This window comes from Petaurus breviceps, unplaced genomic scaffold (genome assembly GCF_028583685.1).
Source record: "Petaurus breviceps papuanus isolate PSGF00001 unplaced genomic scaffold, PetGlider_PUasm1.0 207, whole genome shotgun sequence".
NCBI lineage: Eukaryota > Metazoa > Chordata > Mammalia > Diprotodontia > Petauridae > Petaurus > Petaurus breviceps.
In genome coordinates this window covers 31,506,551-31,528,955 of record NW_027185850.1, presented here as the reverse complement: position 1 = coordinate 31,528,955, position 22,405 = coordinate 31,506,551, and the positions used below count along the sequence as shown (strand labels likewise).

Genomic DNA, 22,405 nt, shown 5'->3' with positions numbered 1-22,405 from the left:
AGACCCAATATGTGTCCATTCTGCAGATGAGGCAAAGTGACCTGCCTGTTTTTTTGTCATGAGTATCAGGCAGAACTTGAACCCTGACCTTCCATGATGCCATCCTGTGACTCCACGCTCACTGCCTTTGTTCCAGAGGCATCAGAGCTCATCATTTCCTGTCTAGGTGATCATTTCGGTCTCAACACATAGAGGTGACCAACAATGGGAAATTCTGTTGTGGATCTGGACCTCAGCAACAGGGAAGAGCTAGCTGTCAGGGTTGAAATGATGGCAACCTTGGGCAGATGTGACCGGTTCTGTCTTAGAATTTGTACTAGTGCAATACATGTCAAAAATGACTTTAAATAAACTTTAGAGCTACAGAACCCACAAAGTGACAGAGAAACAAATCTCCTGCTGAAGGCAGCCCAGCAGGCTGAAAGGAAGGGTCCATTGCAGTGCAGTGGGAGCAGAATATAGCCCCATGTGAGCCACAGTTCTAGCCCCAGGACGGCCCTGACCAGCAGCCACCCAAGTAGACTTCAGGAGAGTGAATCATCAGTAGCTGTGGCTGCTTCCAGACTTCTCAACCCTTAAATGCCAAAGACAAAGTAAAAGGTCATTGTGGAACTCTGTTGGAACCAGGGACTGCAGTCCGGCCCCTGCCTCCAGGACGAGAAGCAACACGAGGCGTGGAGCTGCCCCCATGTGGCTACTTCCAGCACTCCTGCCCTGCAGATCGTAGGGGGACCAAGTGACCATTTAGAGGGTAATCGCTCTTGTTGTAACCTGCTTGGATCTGGATTGAGGTCTTGGTTGGTGGTCCTGGGGTGTGTGTCCAGTGTGCTCTGGGAGGTTGTGGGGGCTGTAGAGAGGGCACCCTCCTAATAGCTCTGGCAGCTGCAAAAGCCCCAGCGATTTGGGACAAAGCTCTCTCCATTCTGGAAGCAGAGTTCTACCATGGCAAAGAGCTCAAAAGTGAAGTAATTGGCTGGCAATATGAGCAAGCAATGGAAGCACAAACAGATGATAGAATCCTTTTTTGGGGGACAAAAAAAGGATCAAGACATGGAGTGGGAGGAAGACATTGAAGTCAGAACTCCTGCATCAAAAGCCTCCAAGAAAAATATGAAATGGTCTCAGGTTATGGAGTTCAAGAATGATTTTGAAAAATCAAGTAAGAAAAGTGGAGAAAAAATTGGGAAGAGAAATGAGAATAATGCAAGAAAATCATGAAAAGCTAGTCAACAGCCTGCTAAAGGAGACCCCCAAAAATACTGAAGAAAATAATACCTTAAAAAAATAGACTAACTCAAATGGCAAAAGAGGCCCAAAAAGCCAATGAGGAGAAGAATGCTTTAAATAGCCAAATTTGCCAGATGGAAAAGGAATCTCAAAAACTCACTGAAGAGAATAACTCCTTCAAAATTAGATTGGAGCAATTGGAAGCTAATGACTTTATGAGAAATCAAGATACTATAAAAGAGATCCAAACAAATGAAAAAATAGAAGGCAATGTGAAATATCTCATTGGAAAAACCACAGACCTGGAAAATAGATCTAGGAGAGATCATTTTAAAATTATTGGACTACCTGAAAGCCATGATCAAAAAAAGGACCTAGACACCATCCTTCAAGAAATTATTGAGCAAAATTGCCCTGATATTCTAGAACCAGAGGGCAAAATAGAAATTGAAAGAATTCACTGATCACCTCTTGAAAAAGATCCCAAAAAGAAAACTCCTGGGAATATTATAGTTAAATTCCAGAGTTCCCAGGTCAAGGAGAAAATTCTGCAAGCAGTCAGGAAGAAACAATTTGAGTACTGTGGAAACACAATCAGGATAACACAAGACCTAGCAGCTTCTACGTTAAGGGATAGGAGGGCTTGGAATATGATAGTCCAGAGGTCAAAGGAGCTAGGACTAAAACCAAGAATCATCTACCCGGTAAAACTGAGCTGAGTATAATGCTCCAGGGGAAAATATGGTCATTTAATGAAATAGAGGATTTTCAAACGTTCTTGATGAAAAAACCAGAGCTGAACAGAAAATTTGATTTTCAAATACAAGAAGCAAGAGAAGCATGAGAAAGTAAGCAAGAAAAAGAAATCATAAGGAACTTTAAAGTTGAACTATTTACATTCCTACATGGAAAAACTGTAATTGTAACTCATAAGACTTTTCTCAGTATGAAGATAGTTGAAAGAAATATATATGTGTGTATATATATTTATACATACATATATATGTATGTATAGGAGGGTGTATGTTTATATAAATATATATGTGAGTGTGGGCATATGTATGTTCATGTATACATAGGGTACAGGATGAGTTGAATAGGAAGGGATGATATCTAAAAAATAAAATTAAAAGGTGAGAGAGGAATTTACTGGGAGAATGAGAAAGGGAGAGATAGAATAGGGTAAATTATCTCATATAAAAGAGGCAAGAGAAAACTGTTACAATGGAGGGAAAGAACAGGAAGGTGAAAGGGAAAGGGATAACCTGATTCTCATTGAATTTGGCCTAAGGAAGGAATAACATACACACTCAATTGTGTATCTTACCCCATAGGAAAATAGGGGGGTAGGGGATAAGAGGGGGGATGATAGAAGGCAGGGCAGATTGGGGGAGAGGGTAGTTAGAAGCAAACACTTTTGAAAAGGGACAGGGTTGAAGGAGAAAATATATTTAAGTGGGGGGCAGGATAGGATTGGGGGGAAATATAGTTGGTTTTTCACAATATAACTACTATGGAAACGTTTTGCGTAACTCCACATGTATAGCCTATATTAAATTGCTTATCTTCCCAGTGGGGGTGGGTGAGGAGGGAAGAAGGGAAAGAATCTGGAACTCAAAGTTTTATAAACAAATGTTAAAAAAAAAAAAAAGATTGGGAAAGAAGCTCAACAAGGCTATATGTTGTCAGTTTATTTATTTAACTTGTATGCAGAGCACATCATACAAAGTGCTGGGCTGAATGAATAAAAATCTGGAAGTAAGGTTGCCAGGAGAAATATCAACATTCTCAGCTATGCAGATGAAACCACTCTCATGGCAGAAAATGAAGAGGAATTAAGCTTCTTGATGAGGGTGAAAGAAGAGTGTGTAAAAGCTGGCATGAAGCTTAACATTTTAAAGAGAAGAAAAAAAGCTAAGATCTTGGCAACTGGTCCCATCATTTCCTGGTGCATATGGGGTGAAGAAATGGAAACAGTGTCAGATTGTATATTCTTGGGCACAAAGATCACTACTGACAAGTCATGTAGCCATGAAATTAAAAGAAGCTTGCTCCCTGGAAGGAAAGCTGTGGTAAATCTGAACACAATGAAAGGCAAAGATATCACCTTGCCAACAAAGGTCCATATAGTAAAGCTGTGGTTTTTCCAGTAGCAATGTATGGCTGTAAGTGTTGGACTATAAGGGAAGCTGAGCACCGCAGGATTGACACTTTTAAATTGTGGTGCCGGAGAAAACTTTTGAGAGTCCCTTGGACAGCAACGAGATCAAATCAGTCAATACTTCACAAAGCTGATTCAGGCTGATTCAGGCTGTTCACTGGAAAGTCCAATACTGACACTGAAATTTAATTACTTTGGCAACATAATGAGAAGACAGGACTCATTGGAAAACACTCACGTGTTGGGAAAGATTGAAGGCAAAAGGAAAAGGGGATGACAGAGGATGAGATGGATAGGTTAGAGTCATGGAAGCAATGAGCTTTGACAGACTTCAGGTGATAGCTGAGGATAGAAGGGCCTAGACTGCTGTGGTTCATGGGATCACGAAGAGTCAGCCCCTACAGAACACATCAACAACAGAAGAAAGTACCTCACTGCTCTCAGTCGAGTTCGAGTCTTCTAGGCCAGGTGAATACTGTCCTAAGTTCTGAGAAATGGTAGATATGGTTGTTGAACCACATCAGTGGTCTCTAGAAGATCATTGACATTGAGCGAGGCTCTGTGGGACAAATGTTGTCCCAGTTTTTGAGAAAGGGGAGAAAACTGTCTAGAAACTATAGGCCGTTGACCTTCCCTTTAATTCCTGGTAAAATTCTAGAAGGCATTATTAAAGGGATGAACATCTATAAAGGAAAATGGTGATCCCAAATAGTCAAAAGCTTAGATTCATGTTGTCCTAGATCCAAAGCTTAGGGACCATTGAAGCCAATACCCTGGCTTTAATGATGAGGAAACCAAAGCAGGAAGAGGTTCAGCAACTTTTCCCGGGACCATACAGCCATGAACGGAATTCCAACCCATCTCTCTGAACTCTTGAGCCCAGTATCCACTGTACCATCATGCCACTTAGTCCAGAGCAAGACAGAAAATGTATATGGAGTGTTTTGCAAACCTCAGGCTCTGTAGAAACACGAGTGTCATCAGGTCAGTTCAGACTCAACTCATTTCCTTTTATTGGCAGGGTCACTGAGTCTGGAAAATACTGTAGATCTAGATTTCAGCAGAGCACATCATCTCTCAATGCTACTCTCATGGATACAAAAGAGACATGTAGGCTGAACATTCATGGGATCAGATTCCAAACTAGCCAAAAGGCCAGATCCATCAAATGGTCATTAATGGTTTGTGGGCCACTTGGTGGATCTCTAAGGGATCGGCCCCAGGCCTTGGCATGTTGGCAGACAGCGCCATGCTGGCGGGGCAAATCCTGAAGGGCAGAGTCAGGATCAGAGGGTCTTGACAGACTAGAACACGAAACTGAATTTTAGCAGATAAAACGTAATAGGGATCTGCATCAAGTTGTTTGCTTTTTTGAGAAAGTCTCCAGTACTAAGATGAAGGAGCCTTGGCTCCCGGGCTGTCTCAAAGAGATCGGGGTGCTTTTGTGAACTATGAGATAAGTCACTATGTTGTGGGCTGCTTGAGGAAGGGCTTCCTTTCCCAGGCTAGGGTGATGGTGATTTCAGTGCCCTCTTCCCTCTTATGGCTCTGTGTGGAATGCTGTGTTCTGTCCTGGGTGCTGCCTTGTAGGGTATGCACTGATCAGCTGGAATATCTCCAGAAGAGGACAGCCAGGATGGGGAGTGATGCACTTCATTCAATTTTACAAGCATGTATTAAGCATCTGCTATAGCAAGGCCCTTTGCTAAGCTCTGGGTACACAGTGACGGATATAATAGTCCTTGCCGTCAAGGAACATGTATTCTACTGGTTAGAAAACGCCACATATACAGATAAATAAATACACATAAGGTAAATATTAAGTGACTTCACATCATCAGAATGACCATTTTATCTTTTGTGGTCTCCTCTATCCCTTGACTGTTAGGAATTCTCCCCTCTAAGACCTCGTATATTCAAAGTTCCTATCCATGATGAGTATGTGGTGTCAGATATTGTTCCAAATCCTTTTTCTGCCAGCTTGCTTTCCCATTTTCTAAGATGTTCATGTCAGATAAAGAGTTCTTCTCTTAAGTATTTTATGTTTCCTGGTTTCTTTCTGATTCTTGCTTATCTAGATCTACTTTTCCATTAGGGGTGGGGATGGGGCAGTTCTAAACAAGTTAAATGATGATTGCTTTATAATTGAAGGTCAGTTCTTGAAGTGCGAGTCTCCCTTTATTCCTGCTTTTCCTTTGGTTCATCTCCATGAGATTTGTCATTATTTTGTTTAGCTGTGCAGGGGCCCCTTGGTGGCTTACTGGCATCACACTTCACTGAAGCTTCTTGAATAGGTGTCAGGCTTGTGGTCTAGCACTGGCAGTGTGATAGCCATATGGAGGTTAGATGGGAGAGGCATGTTGTGAATGGGGGGGATCGGCCTTGTTCCGTGTGGTCTCAGAGGGTAGCACCAGTAAGCTGAAGAGTGGCCAGTATCCAGAGTGGATTGGGCCACCCCACGGCCACTAGGTGTAATAGAAGGAAGAAGGTAGCCCCCTTGGCCCCTGGGGCAGCTTCCACATCCAAGATCTAGAGATTTTGTGAAAGAGGCTGGGAGCTGATATTTCCTCTTCCCTCCCCCCCCCCCCAGAGCTGGAGCGTCAAATGAAGATGGAGAATCTCTTTGTGACCTGGCAACAGAGGTCTGCCCAGTCCAACATGCCCATCAGTGTGAGCACCTCAGGGAATGGAGGGTGAGAGGGTCTGAGGGCTCTGACCACTTATAACCCCCAAGATGTATCTGAGCTCCTCATTTTTACTCTCTTCCATGGACTTTTGGGGACAGTTACCCCTTGCCCCCATCTCCTTTTGACTGTGGATGACTCCCCTGTCCCATGGATGCCAGGAATGACTCCCCCGCCCCACTCTTCCTGGTAGAGTGGCTCAGGGATGGCTCCCCCCATCATCTCCTGGAGCAGCTACCATGCCCCCTTTTCTGATGTTTTCTCCCAGTATTGCCCCTTCTCCTGGGCCCCTGCTGGACATGTTACTGGCTATAGGCTTCTTCTGTCCCCTTCTGACCTGAGCAAACCCACAGGCCTTTGTGGAATTAATACTGATGGGGAGACAGGCATGATGTGGACACTGTGGGGAGTGTCCTGGCCTCCCTGGTCTCTGTCTGACTCAACCCTCAATGGGATAGGAGGAGACAACTGCCTGACTCTTTCCAGAATTCTTCCTGGGTATTTTCCTGACAGTTCCTTTCCTCCCAGGGCTGGCTCTGTTTAAGAAACCTCAAGTGACCTTTTATGTTCCTTCCTAGGCTGGGGAGCTGGAGACCCTAAAGCAGTCCTCACGCCTGGTCCATTACTGTGCTACTGCCCTGCTCTTCGACCCAGCCTCCTGGCAGCACGGACCCCCTGAGCCCACAGCACCCACTGAGGGAAAGGTGATTCCCGCCCCAGTGTGTGGAGCCCGAGTAGGGAAGGGCATTGGTGGGACCCAACAGGAGCTATGACCGCTTTCCTTCCCTGCAGCGCCGCCATCGCTCCAATGAGTCAGGGGGTGGAGGCCGGGAGCCAACTCCAAGCTGTGAGGCTGGGGAGCTGCCCATCCCTGGGGCCCGAGAGGAGCCATGGCTCTGGGAGCTGAGCTCGACCTTTCTGCTGCAGTACGTCCAGTACCTGCAGAGCACGGGTTTTATTCTGGTGCAGCTGCGGCCCCCCTCACCCACTCGCAGGTGAGCCCTCTCCCGCCATTGTCTGGAACACCCATGCAGACTCCCAAAGGCAGGGTGGCCTCAGGCGCAGGGAGACACTACCCCTTCATGCCATATCTTCATGTTCCCCATGTTCTCCCTGGGCCTCAGGCCATCCTTCCTCAGCCTGTCACTCACCTGCTATTCCCTCAGTGAGCTTATCTCTTGCTTCTAGCCATGAAGCTTGCATTCTCCATTCATGGTTTGTTTTCCCTGTGTCCTTCTACCCTGGCCATTCTGTGTCCCACCTACTGGCTAGTTTTCAAGTGGCCAGGCCCTGAGACCTTTAAGTGCCAGGAGCAGAAGGTCAATATGGGTTCTTCTTGGACCTTTGAACTTTCTTAACTGAGGAGGAGACAGTGGGCTCCTCCAGTCCCTGAGCCCTGGCTCACTTCTCAGTTGAGAGTTAGCCCCCTCATTCATGCCCACTTATTTCCCTGGGACCTCTCTGTGTCCCTCCCAGCAGCCCTTAGCCCTTCACTTGGCCCAGAATAGCATCTGAAGCCCACTGCTACTAGGACAAGGCACACTTAGGGATTAAAACTATTTCTGTCCTAGATCCTATTACCCTGGGCTCCCCTAGCCCAACTCACTTGTTTGACAGAGGAGTAAACAGACCCCAAAAGGGAAGTGACATCCCCAAAAATCACCCAGGGTGGTGGCAGCAGAGCTGAAATTCAAACCCAGTGTTTGTTCCCTCTCTTCATGTTAGTTTCTTTGGCCCACAGGCACTGACCCTCCCATTAGACACCTTTTGCTGAAGCTTATACTGCTTCTTTTCTCCAGTTCTGGGTCTAGCTCATGCCTTAACCCCTAGAGCAGGGTGGGAGAACCAGCCAAACAAAATGTATTTACTTTGAGACAAAAATACATTTCTCTATTTTTTTTACTATATTTTTCAATGATTTGTTTGAACAAAGAGCCAGTTGGCTTATTTCTGGTTCTCAAACACCACCACCCTAGTGACTCATTGAGCTGGCAACCCACCCACATCCTTGGATCCTTTTCAGACACTACAGTCTGTCCAGCCATGTTTCCACCATCTTGTACTTAAGAAGTTGGGTTTTTGAACCTAAGTATGAGACATTTCTCTCTGCTGCATAGCATCATTTCAGATTCAGCCCAGTGTCTTGCCTTTCGTGTTCTTTTTTTAAAATATTTTATTTTTTTTCCAATTACATATAAAAAAAATTTTAACTTTTTAAAAAATTTTGAGTTCCAAATTCTCTCCCTCCTTGCCTTGCTCTCTCCCCTCCCCGCCCTGAAAGAGTAAGCAGTTTGATATAGGCTATGTATGTGCCGTCATCCCAAACGTATTTCCATATTAGTCATGTGGTAAAAGAAAACACAGACCAAAAAAAACCACCAAAAAATAAAGTGGAAAATAATGTGCTTCAGTGTACATTCAGACGCCATCCTTTTTTTCTCTGGAGGTGGGTAGCATTTTTTATTAGTCCTTTGGAATAGTCTTGGATCATTGTATTACTGAGAATAGCTAAGTCACAACTGATCATTATGCAGTATTGCTAATATTGCTATGTGCAATGTTTTCCTGGTTTTGCTCACTTCATTTTGCATCATTTCACGTCCAGGTTTTTCTGAAATCATCCTGCTTGTCATTTCTTAGAGCACAATAGTATTCCATTGTAATCACGTACCAATTCTCCTATTGATGGGAATCCCCTCAATTTCAAATTCTTTGCCACAGCAAAAAGCTGCTATAAATATTTTTGTACAAATAGGTCCTTTTCCTTTTTTAAAAAATCTCTTTGGATTATAGACCTAATAGTATTCTGGGGTCAAAGGGTGTAAACATTTTTGTAGCCCTTTGGGCATAGTTCTAAACTACTCTCCAGAAGGCTTGGTTCAATTCACAGTTCCCCCAGCTGCACTAGTGTCCCAATTTTCCCTCATCCCCTCCAACATTTATCATTTTATTTTTGTATCCTGTTAGCCAATCTGATAGGTATGGCATTGTACCTCAGAGCTGTTTTAATCTGCATTTCCCTGATCTGCAATGATTTAGAGCATTTTTATATGACCAAAGATAGCCTTGATTACTTCATCTGAAAATTACCTGTTCATATTCTTTGATCATTTTTCAGTAGTCTTATAAATTTGACTCAGTTCTCCTTATATTTGTGAAATGAGGCCTTTATCAAAGATACTTGTTGTAAAAACTGTTTTTCAGCTTTCTGCTTTTCTTCTAATTTTGGCTGCATTAGTTTTGTTTCTGAAAATGCCTTTTAATTTAATATAATCACAATTATCCATTTTACACCTCCTGATGCTCTCAGTCTCTTGTTTAGTCCCAAATTCTTCCCTTCTCCCTTCATGTTCTTTTTTTATACAGCTCCATCATCCCTAGTGTCCGCTATCCCTCCCACCACTGTGTCAGATGCACATTTAATGGATGTGCCATCTAATCCTTTATCCAAGTCATTGGATAGACTCAGGGCCAAGCACAGAACCCCTGGAGCACTCCACCAGAGACCTCCTGCCAGTGTGATGTTGAACCTCTGGCTACTCCATTCCTCACCATCTCTTCCACAAGAGCAGTATAAGATACTTTATCAAAGCTTTGCCCACATTTAGAAAAACTATAGCATTCCCCTGATCTTTAGCTACCTTGTCAAAAAAGAAGATGTTGGCCTAGCAGGCTGTTCTTCGTGAAAGTAGTGTGGTGAAAAGATCCCTGGATCTGTGTGTAGTCAATGGCCCTGGGTTTAAATCCTCGCTTGGCCATTTACTACTTGTCTGACCTTGGGCAAACCACTTACTCTCTCTGGGTCTTCTGGAGAGACAACAAGGTGTTCTGGGTCCGTATTCCTATAACTGTAGTTCATGAGCAAGGAACACAAACCACAGAAAAGGCATTTATGGAAACAGCACGGTAAAAAAAAAAACAGCACAGTAAAGGTTACAAAGCTTCTCTCCCATCAGCCTGGGGTGCTTTTCTCACAAATGCCTGCGGCATTGTTGGGAAGAATGGCCACCCTCATAGAGCTCCAAGTGGGAGGTAGAGGTGTAAGGGACATGTGACCAACTCAGGCCTCCACACACTACAGGCAGTGCCCTGAGGATCGGTGTCCTTTCGGGCTTGTGATTCTGCTCAAGGTCCCAAAGTGTCTCTTACTGAGGAATTGTTCCACTGTAAGACACCTTGGCCAGTGGAGGAAAGGATTGCATTAGAGACAAGACAAGCAATTCCCTTTCAAGAGCAGGGCTCCGGCTCTCTTCTCTACTGCCAGGGGTGACTCTCAGCTTGCTCATGCTTTCTTAAGGCCACCAGCCAATTGCTAGCCACCCATAAATTCATGAGATGGATGAATTGGAGTGGGTTGAAGCTCAGAGGCCATCTGGAGGCTATTTAGGCCTAAGCCTTGTTCATAAATGAAGCCAGAATCCAGGAGCCCAAGAGATTGATTGGTTTGCCCAGAATCATAGTTATTCAGTGGCAAAGCTCAGTTGCCAGCCTGGAGGCTTTGATTTGGCTAACACACTGCTTCCCTTCTGTCAAGTTGATTGAGAAACTCCTTTACATCAAAGAAGAGTGATGAATGTGTCTATGCCCCCCCCTAATACTTGTTCACCATGTGAGAAGAACGGGTTCCTGCCGGCTTCCCATCCTTTACCGGTTGCACATAGACAAGGTCATCACCCACAGTTTTGGGGAATGTGACTGCTCAGTCTGAAAGGGGCAGAACCTCTGCAGCTCCAGGTCTTTCTTACCTCTACCTGAAATCCTGTGATTTCATCAAGTGAGTGGAAGAGACTCAGTCCCTCAAGTCTCCTGATGAGCCCTGCTGCTGCAGAGGCCTGGAGGCAGCCACCCTTCCCTCCAATGGCACTTCTTAAACCTGAAAGCTGCAGCCACTTTTGGAAGGACCAGGACTCCCTTCCCAGACACATGACCTGAGTCTCCCAAAAGGCAACTTTGAAACCACATCAGCATAAGCTGAACGTGGGGGTCAAGTCCTCCACTGATCCATGCACACTGGCATTCTCTGGTGTGCTACCTTCCTCCACCCCCCACCCTCCACCTCTTGTCCATCCAAACTGAGGTGCCCACCACTCAGAGATGAGGTCAGCAGGTGTCTGACCCATCCCCCCAACCTCTGTCACCCTCTCCCCCTGCTCTGTTCCAGCACCAGCCGGCTCCGGGCCATGGCCATCCTGGGCACTGAGGGTCGAGGCTCTTTCTCCTGTCCCAAGACCAAGGCAGATGGGAGCCCAAAGGTGAGTCTCCCTTCCCCCCCCTCCACAGAATTTGGGCTGCCCAGCCTAGAACCTCACTCCTTCCTCTTCTTCCCTCAGAGCACCAGCTCTCCCATCACTACCTACCATCTGCAGCGGGCTCTGCCTGGAGGCATTGTGCTCATGGAACTGGCTTTCCAGGTGAGTGCTGGGCACAGCCTGCTGTCCCTCAGCCCCAGTCTGCTTCGGCCTGTCCTAGTTCCTGTCCTCAGAAGGCGGGTTAGTAAAGGGAGGATGTGACATGCTGCCTTGCCCAGCCCCAAGGTGCCAGGACTTTCCCTCCAGAGTGAACAGATGTTGTAGATAACACACACAGGTTGGAGCCCTTTGTCTCTCTGCCCTAAGCATGCAGGACAGGACCAGTGCAGAGTAGGAAACACAGTGTGTGGGAGGGCACGGGTGAGCTCTGGGTGGGATGGGAGGAGAGCAATACGGGAAAGCTCCTTGGAGGAGGCAGTGCCCGGGCTCAGCAGCAGCAGATCAGGCATCTGGCAGTCAGCAGCCATTTATTGAGCACCTACCATAGGCCAGGTACTCTGCCCAAGGCAGGAAATAACAAGACAGAAGTTGCACTTTTTGTCTGTAAGAACCTTTGGGGCAGCCAGGTAGCATAGGCCTGGAGTGAGGAAAACCTTGGTTCATATCTGGCCTTGGACCCTGACTAGCTGGGCAGGTCATTTAACCCTGTTTGCCTCAGTTTCCTCACCTGTAAAATGATCTGAAGAAGGAAATGGCAAACCACCCCGGTATCTGTGCCCAGAAAACCCCAGATGGGGTGATAAGCGGTTGGGTGCAGCTGAGATGCCTGAGTTCTGTGTGTTCTTGTGTACGATCGTGTCCGACTCTTCATGACCCTGTGTGGGCCAGAGTTCCAGAAGCAGGGCACAGCCAGTGCAAAGGCGTAGAGATGGGAGATGGGGCACTGTGTGCGAGGAACAGCAAGGAAACTAGTGTTGCCTACTCTCAGGCTTCACGGAGGAGAGTAAAGCTAAGAGACCAGAAGGGTAGGGAGAGCTTTGAAAGCCAGAGGCGAGAGGGAGCCCCTGGAGTTTGCTGAGTGGGGCCAGGGAGAGCTTTAGGGAAATCCCTCTGGTGGCTGAGCAGAGGCTGGAGGGGGGTGGGGAGAGAACAGGCACCTGGTAGCTGTGGCATGGTGCAGGCCTGTGCCAGGGTGGGAGCTGGGGACGGGGTGGCCAGCCTGGGTGCCCGAGAGAAGGGCGTGGCCCTGGCTGGTCATAGGAAGAAGAGAAGGTTTGGGGGAAGGATGACGAGTTCAGTCTTGGGTGTGTTTAGCTCAAGATGTCTACAGGACATGTGGTTTGAGATGGCCAGTGGGCAGTTAGAGATTTGAGTCTGCAGATTCAGGGAGAGATGAGGGCTGGACGATAAGTGTTCAGATCATCGGCATAGAGGGGATAAGTGAATCTCTGGGAGCTGAGGACATTACCACATGAAATAGTATAGAGGGACAAAAGAGGGCCCAGGATAGAAGCCAGTGGGCCACCCTTCATTAGCAGGTGTGACCTGAATGAGGATCAAGCAGAGGAGGCTGAGAGGTAGGAGGAGAATGAGGAGGGGGCTGGGACCTGGACACCCAGACAAGAGGGGGCTGGGGCCTGGACACCCAGACAAGAGGGGGCTGGGGCCTAGACACCCGGACAAGAGGGGGCTGGGGCCTGGACACCCGGACAAGAGGGGGCTGGGGCCTGGACACCCGGGCAAGAGGGAGCTGGGGCAGGAGGGAGCTGGGGCCTGGTCACCTAGGCAGGAGGGTCTCCAGCAGAGGGTGAGCTGCAGTGTCAGAGGCTGCAGAGGAGGATGAGGAGGGAGGAGAGGCTGTGGGGCTGGGCAGGCAGCTGGCAGGAATGCTAAGGCCAGGGAGGGCTTTCTGAGAACATGGGAGATGCTGTGGAGGGGGAGAGGGGAGGCAGGAGGCGAGTGAGACCCGGGGGTGGGGGACCATCCTCTCCTCTCCAGGGTTCCAGGGGCCTCCCTACCAGAGTGGGGGAGAGGCCAGGGGACGGTGTCAGGAGGGGTGTGGGGTGACGTGGGACTCAGAGAGGGAACCCAGAGCAGGAAGAGAGGAGAGTGTGGCCTGGGAGGGGCAGTGATCTGAATGCAAATCCAGCCTCAGACATTTACTGACTTTGTGACCCTGGACAGTCCACTTCAGTGCTCTCTATCTCAGTTTCACCACCTATAGAAGGGGGATAGGAGCACCCCAAGGTTGCTGTGAGGATCACTTGATTTGACATTTTGCCAGCCTTGAGGCACTCAGTCATGGCCGGCCATTACAAGTCGGGGCAGCAGTGATGGCCTGGGAAAAAGCTGAGGGTGGAGGGGCTGAAGGTCCCAGGGAGGGCAAAGCACAGGAGAGATAAGGCTCACACTGACCCAAAGAATGACCCAAAGGATGCGTCACTCACGGCAGAGGACGCTTCTGGTGCGCGATTGGACTGCAAGGGCTGATGGGCTCCCGGGGGGTGGGCCCTGCACTCTGTGCTGGGTGCAGCAGCCATGGGCGCTAGCAGGAAGCAGGACCAAGCTAGGCAGTGGAAGGGGCCATGGGGAGCCCCTGCCCCAGCCTACTTTGTTAGAGGCACTGCCTAGTCTGGATAGAATAGGGGCTGGAGAGAATGCCCGGGGGTGCCTGAGCATCTGGGAGGAGCAGGTCAGAAATCAGAGAAGTTTGTTCAGGACAGAGCAGGGTGGGCAGAAGCAGAGTGGGAGGGAGCCTGGCTTCAGCCACGGGGCAGCTTGTGGCGGCCAAGACATGCCCATTGGGGCAGCAGAAATAGACCACTTTGGCCGGGTGGGGCGTGAATGGCAGGGCATCATGGGAAATAAGGCTGGGAGGGGGCCCTGAAGTCAGGTTCTGGAGGGCATGAGGGCTAGGCCAGAGTTGGTGCTTGAGAAGTGGCAGGGACGCAGCCTGGGCAGACAGCCCAGGCTGTAGAAAATCATCTTGGCAGCTGTGTTCAGGATGGTTGAGAAGGGGGAATGCCATTGGGATAAGTCAGGCAGGAGGTGAAGGGGACCAGAGGTAAGGTCACAGCTGCATGGGGGGCAGGGGAGGCAGGGAGACTGGAAGTCTGGGGAGGGCGAAGATATGGCCCTTAACCCTTGCCTTCTTGGCTCCTCCCAGGGCTGTTACTTCTGTGTGAAGCAATACGCGTTGGAGTGTTCCCGCATCCCCATGGGGCAGGCTGTTAATTCACAGGTAAGGTGGGCAGCAAGGGTGGGAGGAGGGAGAAGGGGAAGGTTCTTGTTTCTGCCTGGTCCTGGAAGCGAGGTGTTGCTGAGGACTGTGAGCAGAGATTAGGCCAGCTCCCTTCCCTTAACCCCCCAAAGATAGAGTGAGAGCCAGGGCCAGGAAAGATGTCAACCCATTATTAAGCACTTCCAGTAAACCAAGCACTGTGCCAGGCACTGGGGAGGCAGGCAGAACTTACGTCCTAAGATGCATGGGTAAGGCTGAGTGCCACAAGAGGCCTTGTGACCTCCCACCCTTGCGAGCCCATGGCTCTCCTGGCTGCTGGCTTTCCCACCTGCCATTCTCATAAGCAGCAGGGAGAGAGACTGACCTTGTACCTTATGTCCAAGACTTTCCAGGCCCGGGGGGGAGGCACTTCCTGAGTCCCCTCCCAGAGTATCCTTTGGTCACCAGATCCTGAGGCCCTGTTGTGACAAGTTGTGAAGGTCCCCTGCCCCACCCCCAGCAGGACCACAGAGGCCAGCCTCAGTGCCCCCTGAGCAAGGCACGTCCAGCACCCTGCTCTTCTCCCAACGACCTGCTCCTCAGGCACTAGGGCTCCAGCTGCCAGCCCCCCTCCCTGCCCCTTCCTCCTCAGCCTAAATGCCTGTCCAAGGTCGGGTTTCCCCTCTTGTTCCAACCCCTTCACCACCTTCCACCTGAAGCCCTGATTCCATCAGGGTTTGCTTAGGAACCTTCCATCTTGCCTGAATAACATGGAAGATGATGAGGTTTCCCAGTCTAGGCAGGGGATGCTGTCAGTTGGCTTGGGCCATCACATGCTCAGCACAGCACATCCCTTGTTTTCCTGGCTCTCCATCGGCCTGAGACTCACCTCTGAGGCTGTAGAGTGAGGCCCAGGAACCTCCCACCATGCCTGATGGGGCCTCCCTCTGCCTCGCTTCTCTTGGGTCCAACACTCCTGGCCAGTGACCTCCTGGAGGCCCCATGAGCCCACCTGCCCCCCCTCAAGTCACGCAGTGCTCCCCAGGGTTCTCTCCCCTTGTCTCCTCCCCTTCTATGCCTTCAGCTGAGAGTTTGTCTCCTCCTACCCCTTCCACAGAAGCCGGAAATCCAGCTAGGAGCAATAAAGGAGTTTAGGAGTCATCTAGTAACGTCCCCTCACTTTACAGTCCAGGGCACTGAGGCCTGGCCACACTGCAAGTCCCGGGAGACGAGCCAGGCTCTCTCCCCCGCATTGGTCAGGCCCTGAATGTGGCTAACTGCCCTGGGCCCTCTTCACCTGTGTCTCCCCTCAGCTCTCCATGCTATTCACTGAAGAGTGTGACAAGGTCCGAGACCTGATGCACGTGCACTCCTTCAGTTATGACTTCCACTTGCGGCTGGCGCACCAGCACGTGCTGGGCTCCCACCTGGCCCTGCGCCAGGGCTACCACCTCACCAGCTTCCTGCGCTGTTTCCTCACTCACCACCCCGATGGCCCCAACTTTGGCCGCAACCACATCTACCAGGGTAAGGGAGCCAGAGCCTGGGCCACCCCTCTGCCAGGGCCCCCGGCAGCAGCTGCCCACTCCTCTTGGTCCCCTCTGCTCCACAGGCACCATGGAGCTCCCCACCCAGCTCATCGCCGCACACCAGCTGTACAATTACGTGGCCGACCACGCCAGCACCTACCGCCTGAAGCCGCTGCGCATGGCCCGGCCCGGCGGGGGCCCTGAGCACAATGAGTACGCCCTGGTGTCTGTGTGGAACAGGTGAGGCTGCCCCAGGGTGAAGCTCCTGCAGTGTCTGCCCCCCACAATGCTCAGTCCCTTCCCCCGCAGTGGGGCCAGGCCAGGCAGCAGCCTAGCACGAGCCTCTCCTTGTAGTCCGGGCGTCTACCAGGATGTGGAGGGCCTCCGGCACCAGGACGACTTCGATGTGTCCCTGCTGGTGTGTCACTGTGCCGCCCCCTTCGAGGAGCAGGGGGAGGCCGAGAGGCACGTGCTCCGGTAAGCCTGGCTGGGAAGCAGGGGCAGCCTCTGGGGTGGGCGGCCCCAGCCCAGCCTCATGGCCTGCCCGTGTCTGTGCCCCCAGCCTGCAGTTCTTCGTGGTGCTCACCAGCCAGCGGGAGCTCTTCCCCCGGCTCACTGCTGACATGCGCCGCTTCCGGAAGTCCCCTCGCCTCACTCCCGAGCCAGAAGGTCCCAGCGGGTCGAGGGGGGGCCCCAGCGAGGTCGGGGGAGGCCCGCCAGGTTCTGACTCCAGCCCCGAGCCAGGCTCAGCAGCGCCCCTGTTCCCACCCCTGGCCGCTGAGGTGGCTGTGGCACGGACGCTGTTGGCCCAGCTGGTGCAGCAGGCCGGTGGTCACTGTCGCCGAGACACGCTTTGGAAGCGCCTCTTCCTGCTGGAGCCACCTGGGGCTGACCGGCTGCGGCTGGGTGGGCGTCTGGCCCTGGCAGAGCTGGAGGAGCTGCTGGGAGCCGTGCACGCCAAGTCCATTGGGGACATTGACCCCCAGCTGGTGAGGCACGGGCAGGAGGGGGCAGGAGGGGTGCGAGGGGGCCAGTTTGCACTGGCTAAGCCGGCTCAGCGTGAGTGTGTGGCTACCCCAGGACTGCTTCCTGTCCATGACGGTCTCCTGGTACCAGAGCCTTGTCAAAGTCCTCCTGAGCCGCTTCCCCCAGAGCTGCCGCCACTTCCAGAGCCCAGATTCAGGGACTCAGTATTTGGTGAGGGGCCCTCCCTCATTTGGAGGCCAAGCCATTCTCTGGGGGTTCCTCCCATTCCCCTTCCAAGACTTGCCCCTAGGAGCAGTGTGTGGTGCTGGCCTTAGGAAGTCCTGTGTGGGCTGGGTCGGGGGACGTCTGCAGAGCCTAGGGGTGACCAGAAAGGAGGGGTGGGCTGGCCCCTTCACCAGGAAGGACAGCGTTAGAGGCTCTCAGGGGGAAGCCCTCGGTGAGGACATCATGGTCCACACCCCAGGTGCAGAGGTGGTCAGACTCCTGGGAGCAGCAGCTGGGCCCCAGCTCCTCTGGGGAGACAGAGCACAGTGCCATGCATAGGAGTACCCAGATGACTTAGAGGGGGCTTCTGTGGGGGGTGGGTCTTGGGCAGAGCCTCAAGCCAAGCTGGGGCTTCTCAGAGGCCGAGAGGAGGAGCAGGCCATGTGTTCCAGGCCGGGCCGAGTTCCAAGGAACAGCGAGGAGGTCAGTGTGTCTGTCACAGGTTATGGGGAGAAGTGTGACCAGAGCATGGAGACAGACTGGGAAGGGCTTGAAGTGCTTAGCAACTTCCTCGGAGCAGTAGGGAGCCAGTGCAGAATCTTGAAGGAGCGACATGGTCAGAGGTGTGCTAATTTAGGAACGTCATTTAGAACTGTGTGGAGAATGGATTAGAGGGGGGACTATTAGGAAGAGGCTGCTAGCATGCCTAAGGGAGAAGAGGACCAGCTGATGTGGGAGAGAGATGAGGACTTGGCAGTGAATGGGTGAGGCAGTAGGAAGCTGGACATGGCGGAGCAAAGCAATCGCATCACATCACTGCATGGCCTGCCAGTGCCTGGGGGGAAGCATTAGACGGGGGGAGAAGTTCCCAGGAGGAGCAGGAACCTGGCGTTGCTTCAACGGCATCAAAAGAATTTTCTCCTAGGGTGCTGAATGTGGGATCCGATCTGATCCAATCCAATGATGCTCAGTAGGGACTTATGTAAAGTCATACATTTTGGACCCAAAAGGCAGCTTGCCAAATTCAAGATGAGGGAGATATGGGTAGAAAGTTTATCTGAAAAAGATCTAGAGGTCCAAGTGGAGTGCTAATTCAGTAGCTGAGGCAGCAGAGTGACTGACCAGCCCAGACAGCTGGTGTGAGCTTGGCCCTATTGAGGGTGAGAGGCCCAGTGGTCAAGCCAAGGAATACACCTTGGTCAGCTCACAGCCCAAGGATCCTGGGTCTTTCTGGGCTCCATTTTGGAAGGAGGACATTGGCTCCCTGGGGTCCAGCTGCAATTGACTAAGGAGGCCATTCCCAGGACCCTCTTGGTCTTGCAAGGAGCCGTGCACATCCGGCACTCAGGGCTCAGTCTGGGGCTGGCTAGCCAGCCACCCCTGAGGACTGAGGGAGGAGCCCTGGGGAGCAGGAAGTAGAGATGGAGAAGGTGGGAGAGCACAGGGCAGATGGGCAGAGAAGAGGGGGGAGAGGGGGCTGGGGGAGGACTGGGCCAGAGAACTGAGCCCAGTGTTACCCTGCCCCTGCCCAGGTGGTGCTAAATCAGAAGTTCACAGACTGCTTCGTGTTGGTGTTTCTGGATTCTCACTCAGGAAAGACGGTGAGTGGGCACGGTGCCAGGGTGCCAGGGCCTGACGTTGAGGATCCTGGTCTCCGCTCTTCACTGGCAGCCTCTCTTGTCTCTCTAGTCGCTCACAGTGGTTTTCCGAGAGCCGTTTCCTGTACAGCCCCAGAACAGCGAAAGCCCTCCTGCCCAGCTGGTCTCCACCTACCACCACCTGGAGTCTGTCATCAACACAGCCTGCTTCACCCTGTGGACTCGCCTCCTCTGAGGAGGGGCCATGCTCGCCAGACCTACTGACTACCAGGAATCCTCCCTGGAGCTGCCCCATACCTGCTGACCACCTGGACTCAGGGGCCCCTTTGTGGGTGACTGCTGAGGGTCAGCCCTTGGGGGGTCAGGCTTAATGAGAAGTAGTACTCTGTTGGTCTCCAGGCTTCCATTCCTCAGGCCCAGGCTGGACCTCTTGAGCCGTGCATACACCTACCCTGGCAGGAGAGGACTGGGTCTGCCAGCCACCATATGATGCCCCTCCCTGCCTCTTGGTTGGGCACCATGAGAGGGAGAAGAAAAGGAAAAAGATTGAGCAGAGCCCTGACAATAAAGGTGCATGTTGCTGCTGTCCTCATGGGGAGCTGGACCCCTCAACCTCGGAGCTGCTCACACTGATCCCGTAGCTGGCCCCAGAGGTCTTGGTGCTGGCCTGTCCATTCTCCCTGCAGGCCTTCAGTCCACTCTGGCCCTAGAGAAGTTTCCTGAGTTTGTTGCCAGCAGTAGCAGTGGCAGGGAAAGAAAGCTCCTGTGTGCACTTGGGGGCGATCCCCGGTGGCAGCCCTGGCCAAGCCACTGCCTCCCAGACTCAGTTTTTCCAGTAGTAAGACAGGAATCCACTTCATGGGGCTCCTGTGGGAACTTTGGGGGGGGGGGTCATAGCAAAGCTTCTCTGGTACTCCCCGATTCCCAAATAGACCCCCAGGACTAGGCCACAGATTTCTCCCAGGCCTGACCTTCCTAGGATGGGCAGGCATCTGAGGCTTTGCTGCCACCCCAGCAGAACTGAGGCCGTCCTGGGATTTGGGGGGCAGGCCACAGTAAATGCCTCCTGTATACAGCAGCTTGTCCTTGGGGATACAGGCAGGGTGTACCTGAGGCCTGAAGAGAAAGGACATGAGCTGTCTCCTTACCTCCCCCTACTTCGCTCACGTCTTGTCCTTCCCTGCCCTCGCTGCCCTCACTCCCTGTGCCCTGTCTTATTCTCTGCCTTGACAAATTCAGTTCTGAACACTCCCAATAAAATACTGTGACCAAGGATAAGTCGGTTCTCTGTGGGCTTCAGCTTTCTCACTGACAACATGAGGTTGAATTCAACCAGGAGTTCCCTCCTGAAGATCAGCCTCCTTGACCTTGGTGATACTTTCAAGCTAATTGCCCTCCCCATTGGGCCCTGGCAGCCCTCCAGGCTGGTTCTCCATCTCCTGCTTGCAGGTCTAAGCCCTCAGGACCTTGTTTGTAGAACTCATCTGCCTCCATTGTGGAATTGTTGACCAGCCTCAGAAGGGTGGATGGGAGGGCCTCCCTCCCCTTGGGCCCGTGGCCTGCACCCTCCCCTCTTCTATGGCCTCCCCGCCTCCAATCTTGTCAGACATTCAGAGTCAGAAGGGGGAAGCAGGGTGTCATTCAAGGCTCCTCCGAGGCATCCCACCTGGGAGAGCTCTTAACAGAGCAGTTCTCCATGCCTCACACAAATCTCTGATCTCTCCAGTGTTGGGGGTCCTTCCACCACCGCTGCTTGCACCTCATCTCACCCATCTGTCCTGGGTGACTCGGCCAGGTTCCCTCCTATTGACCACAGTGGGCTCCGGTCATCGCAAGGATGGTGGTGAAGTACAAGGGCTACATCCTCTGACTCCAGGACCAGTCCTCTCCATGGTCTTGTGGTCAGCCCGTTATGTGCCGAGGGGGACGTCTTTCTTCCTTGTTGAATGCTGAGGACTCACACAAAGCAAGGAGAAGACAGTTCTCTGCTCTCAGGGAGCTTATAGTCTAATGGGGGCAGACAAGCCGCATAGAGGGTAGTAATAGAGGTAAGTCGCTATCATGGAGGAAGGGAGGATCAGGAAAAGCTTCCTGTAGACGGTGGGATTTTAGCTGGGACTTGAAGGAGGCCAGAAGGTGGAGATGAGGGAGGGAATTCCAGGCAGGGGCCACAACCAGTGAAAATGCCTGGAGTCTGGAAGTGGAGTGTTACTAGAGTGAGGCCCGTGTGACTGGATCCCAGGGTATGTGAGGTGGGGGAGTGGAAAGGGCTTTGAGAATGCCAAGCAGGATTTTGTACTTGACCCTGGAAGAGACGTGGTCCGATCTGCAATGCAGGAAGGTCGTTTTGGCTGTTGAGTGGAGGCTGCACAGAGTGGGAGAGACCTAAGGAAGGAAGACTATAACCTATGCTATTGCAATGATGAACTCCCTTACCGGAGGGGAGGTGATGGCGGAGAAGAGAAGGGAGCATATGTGAGAGGTGTTGGAAGGCAGATTTCATGGGCTTTGGCAGCAGATTGGGGTCTGGGTGGCTGGGAGGGAGGTAGTGCCCTTACCAGTGATGGGCTTAGGAAGAGAGGAGGGTTTAAGATTAGTTTTAGACATGTTGAGTTTAGGATTTCTACTCGACATAACTCTAGATGTCCAATTGGAGATGCCATTCTGAAGGTCAGGAGGGAGATTAGGGCCAGACAAGTCGATGGGACAGTCATCCATATAGAGATGACCATTGAAACTGGGAGGTGAAACAAGCGGAAAGAGTGTGGAGGGAGAAGCCCAAATGGCCCAGGAAGGAGCTTCGAGGGACACCCTCACTTCGTGGGTGTGCCCTAAATAGAGACCAGCAAAGGTGAGTAAGGGGCAGTTAGGTGGAAGAGCCAGGAGGGCAGAATCATGAAAACCTCTAGAGAAGGGAGTATCAGAGTCACTCTGGAGAGAGCAATTTCAGTTGGGTGAGGAGGCTGGAAGCCAGATTGCAGAGTCAAGAGGAAAGGAAGAGAAGACAGTTGTGCTTGGCCTTCACGAGTAGAGCCACAGAAGGGAGGAAAGACATGGGATGCTAGCTGGGTGGGGGGGAACTGGTCGAGGGTTTTTGGGAATGGGGGAGACCTAACATATAGGCAGTTAGGGAAGCAGCCAGTAGACTAGGAAAGACAATGCCAAAGTAAAGATGAGAGCCGCAACCATCTGTGGGAGAAGATGGGATGGAAAGAGATCACCTGTACACGTAGAGGGCTTGGCCTTGACAAGGAGAAGGGCCGCTTCTTCGTGAGAGACAAGAGTGGTGGAGCAGATAGTCTCACTGGAAGAACACTGGCCTTTGCCTCCAGAATAAGCTGGGGTCAGGCGAAGCACTGGACAATTTCCTCAGAGGCCACACGGTCTGCTCTGCCTCCTTTCCTGTCTGAGCCTGGCTCCTCAACCATCTGCCCGTGCCTACCCTGAAGATTTAGTCTGCTGTGGAATACTGTTTGTGGGATCCTGCCTGTGCCCCGCTGGACCTGTCCACAAAGATAGCCTGGATTCTTCTTTAGATTGTTCTCA

The 22,405-nt window shown here is 51.5% G+C and overlaps 1 protein-coding gene across 2 annotated transcripts in view; it reads left to right on the top strand.

The window, feature by feature from the left end:
• LOC138165068 (KICSTOR complex protein SZT2-like) overlaps positions 1-20,137 on the top strand; it is a 78,177-nt gene extending 58,040 nt beyond the window's left edge. For both annotated transcript variants that reach the window (XM_069093190.1, XM_069093189.1), the window contains exons 60-72: positions 5,979-6,058; positions 6,651-6,776; positions 6,865-7,067; positions 11,234-11,324; positions 11,403-11,483; positions 14,488-14,562; positions 15,855-16,068; positions 16,154-16,310; positions 16,425-16,547; positions 16,633-17,059; positions 17,151-17,267; positions 18,794-18,862; positions 18,951-20,137. In XM_069093190.1, coding sequence (XP_068949291.1) covers positions 5,979-6,058; positions 6,651-6,776; positions 6,865-7,067; positions 11,234-11,324; positions 11,403-11,483; positions 14,488-14,562; positions 15,855-16,068; positions 16,154-16,310; positions 16,425-16,547; positions 16,633-17,059; positions 17,151-17,267; positions 18,794-18,862; positions 18,951-19,094 — 1,907 coding nt within the window. In that variant the 3' untranslated portion in view covers positions 19,095-20,137. The remainder of the gene's footprint in view (positions 1-5,978; positions 6,059-6,650; positions 6,777-6,864; positions 7,068-11,233; positions 11,325-11,402; positions 11,484-14,487; positions 14,563-15,854; positions 16,069-16,153; positions 16,311-16,424; positions 16,548-16,632; positions 17,060-17,150; positions 17,268-18,793; positions 18,863-18,950) is intronic.
• Positions 20,138-22,405: the final 2,268 nt, after the last annotated feature.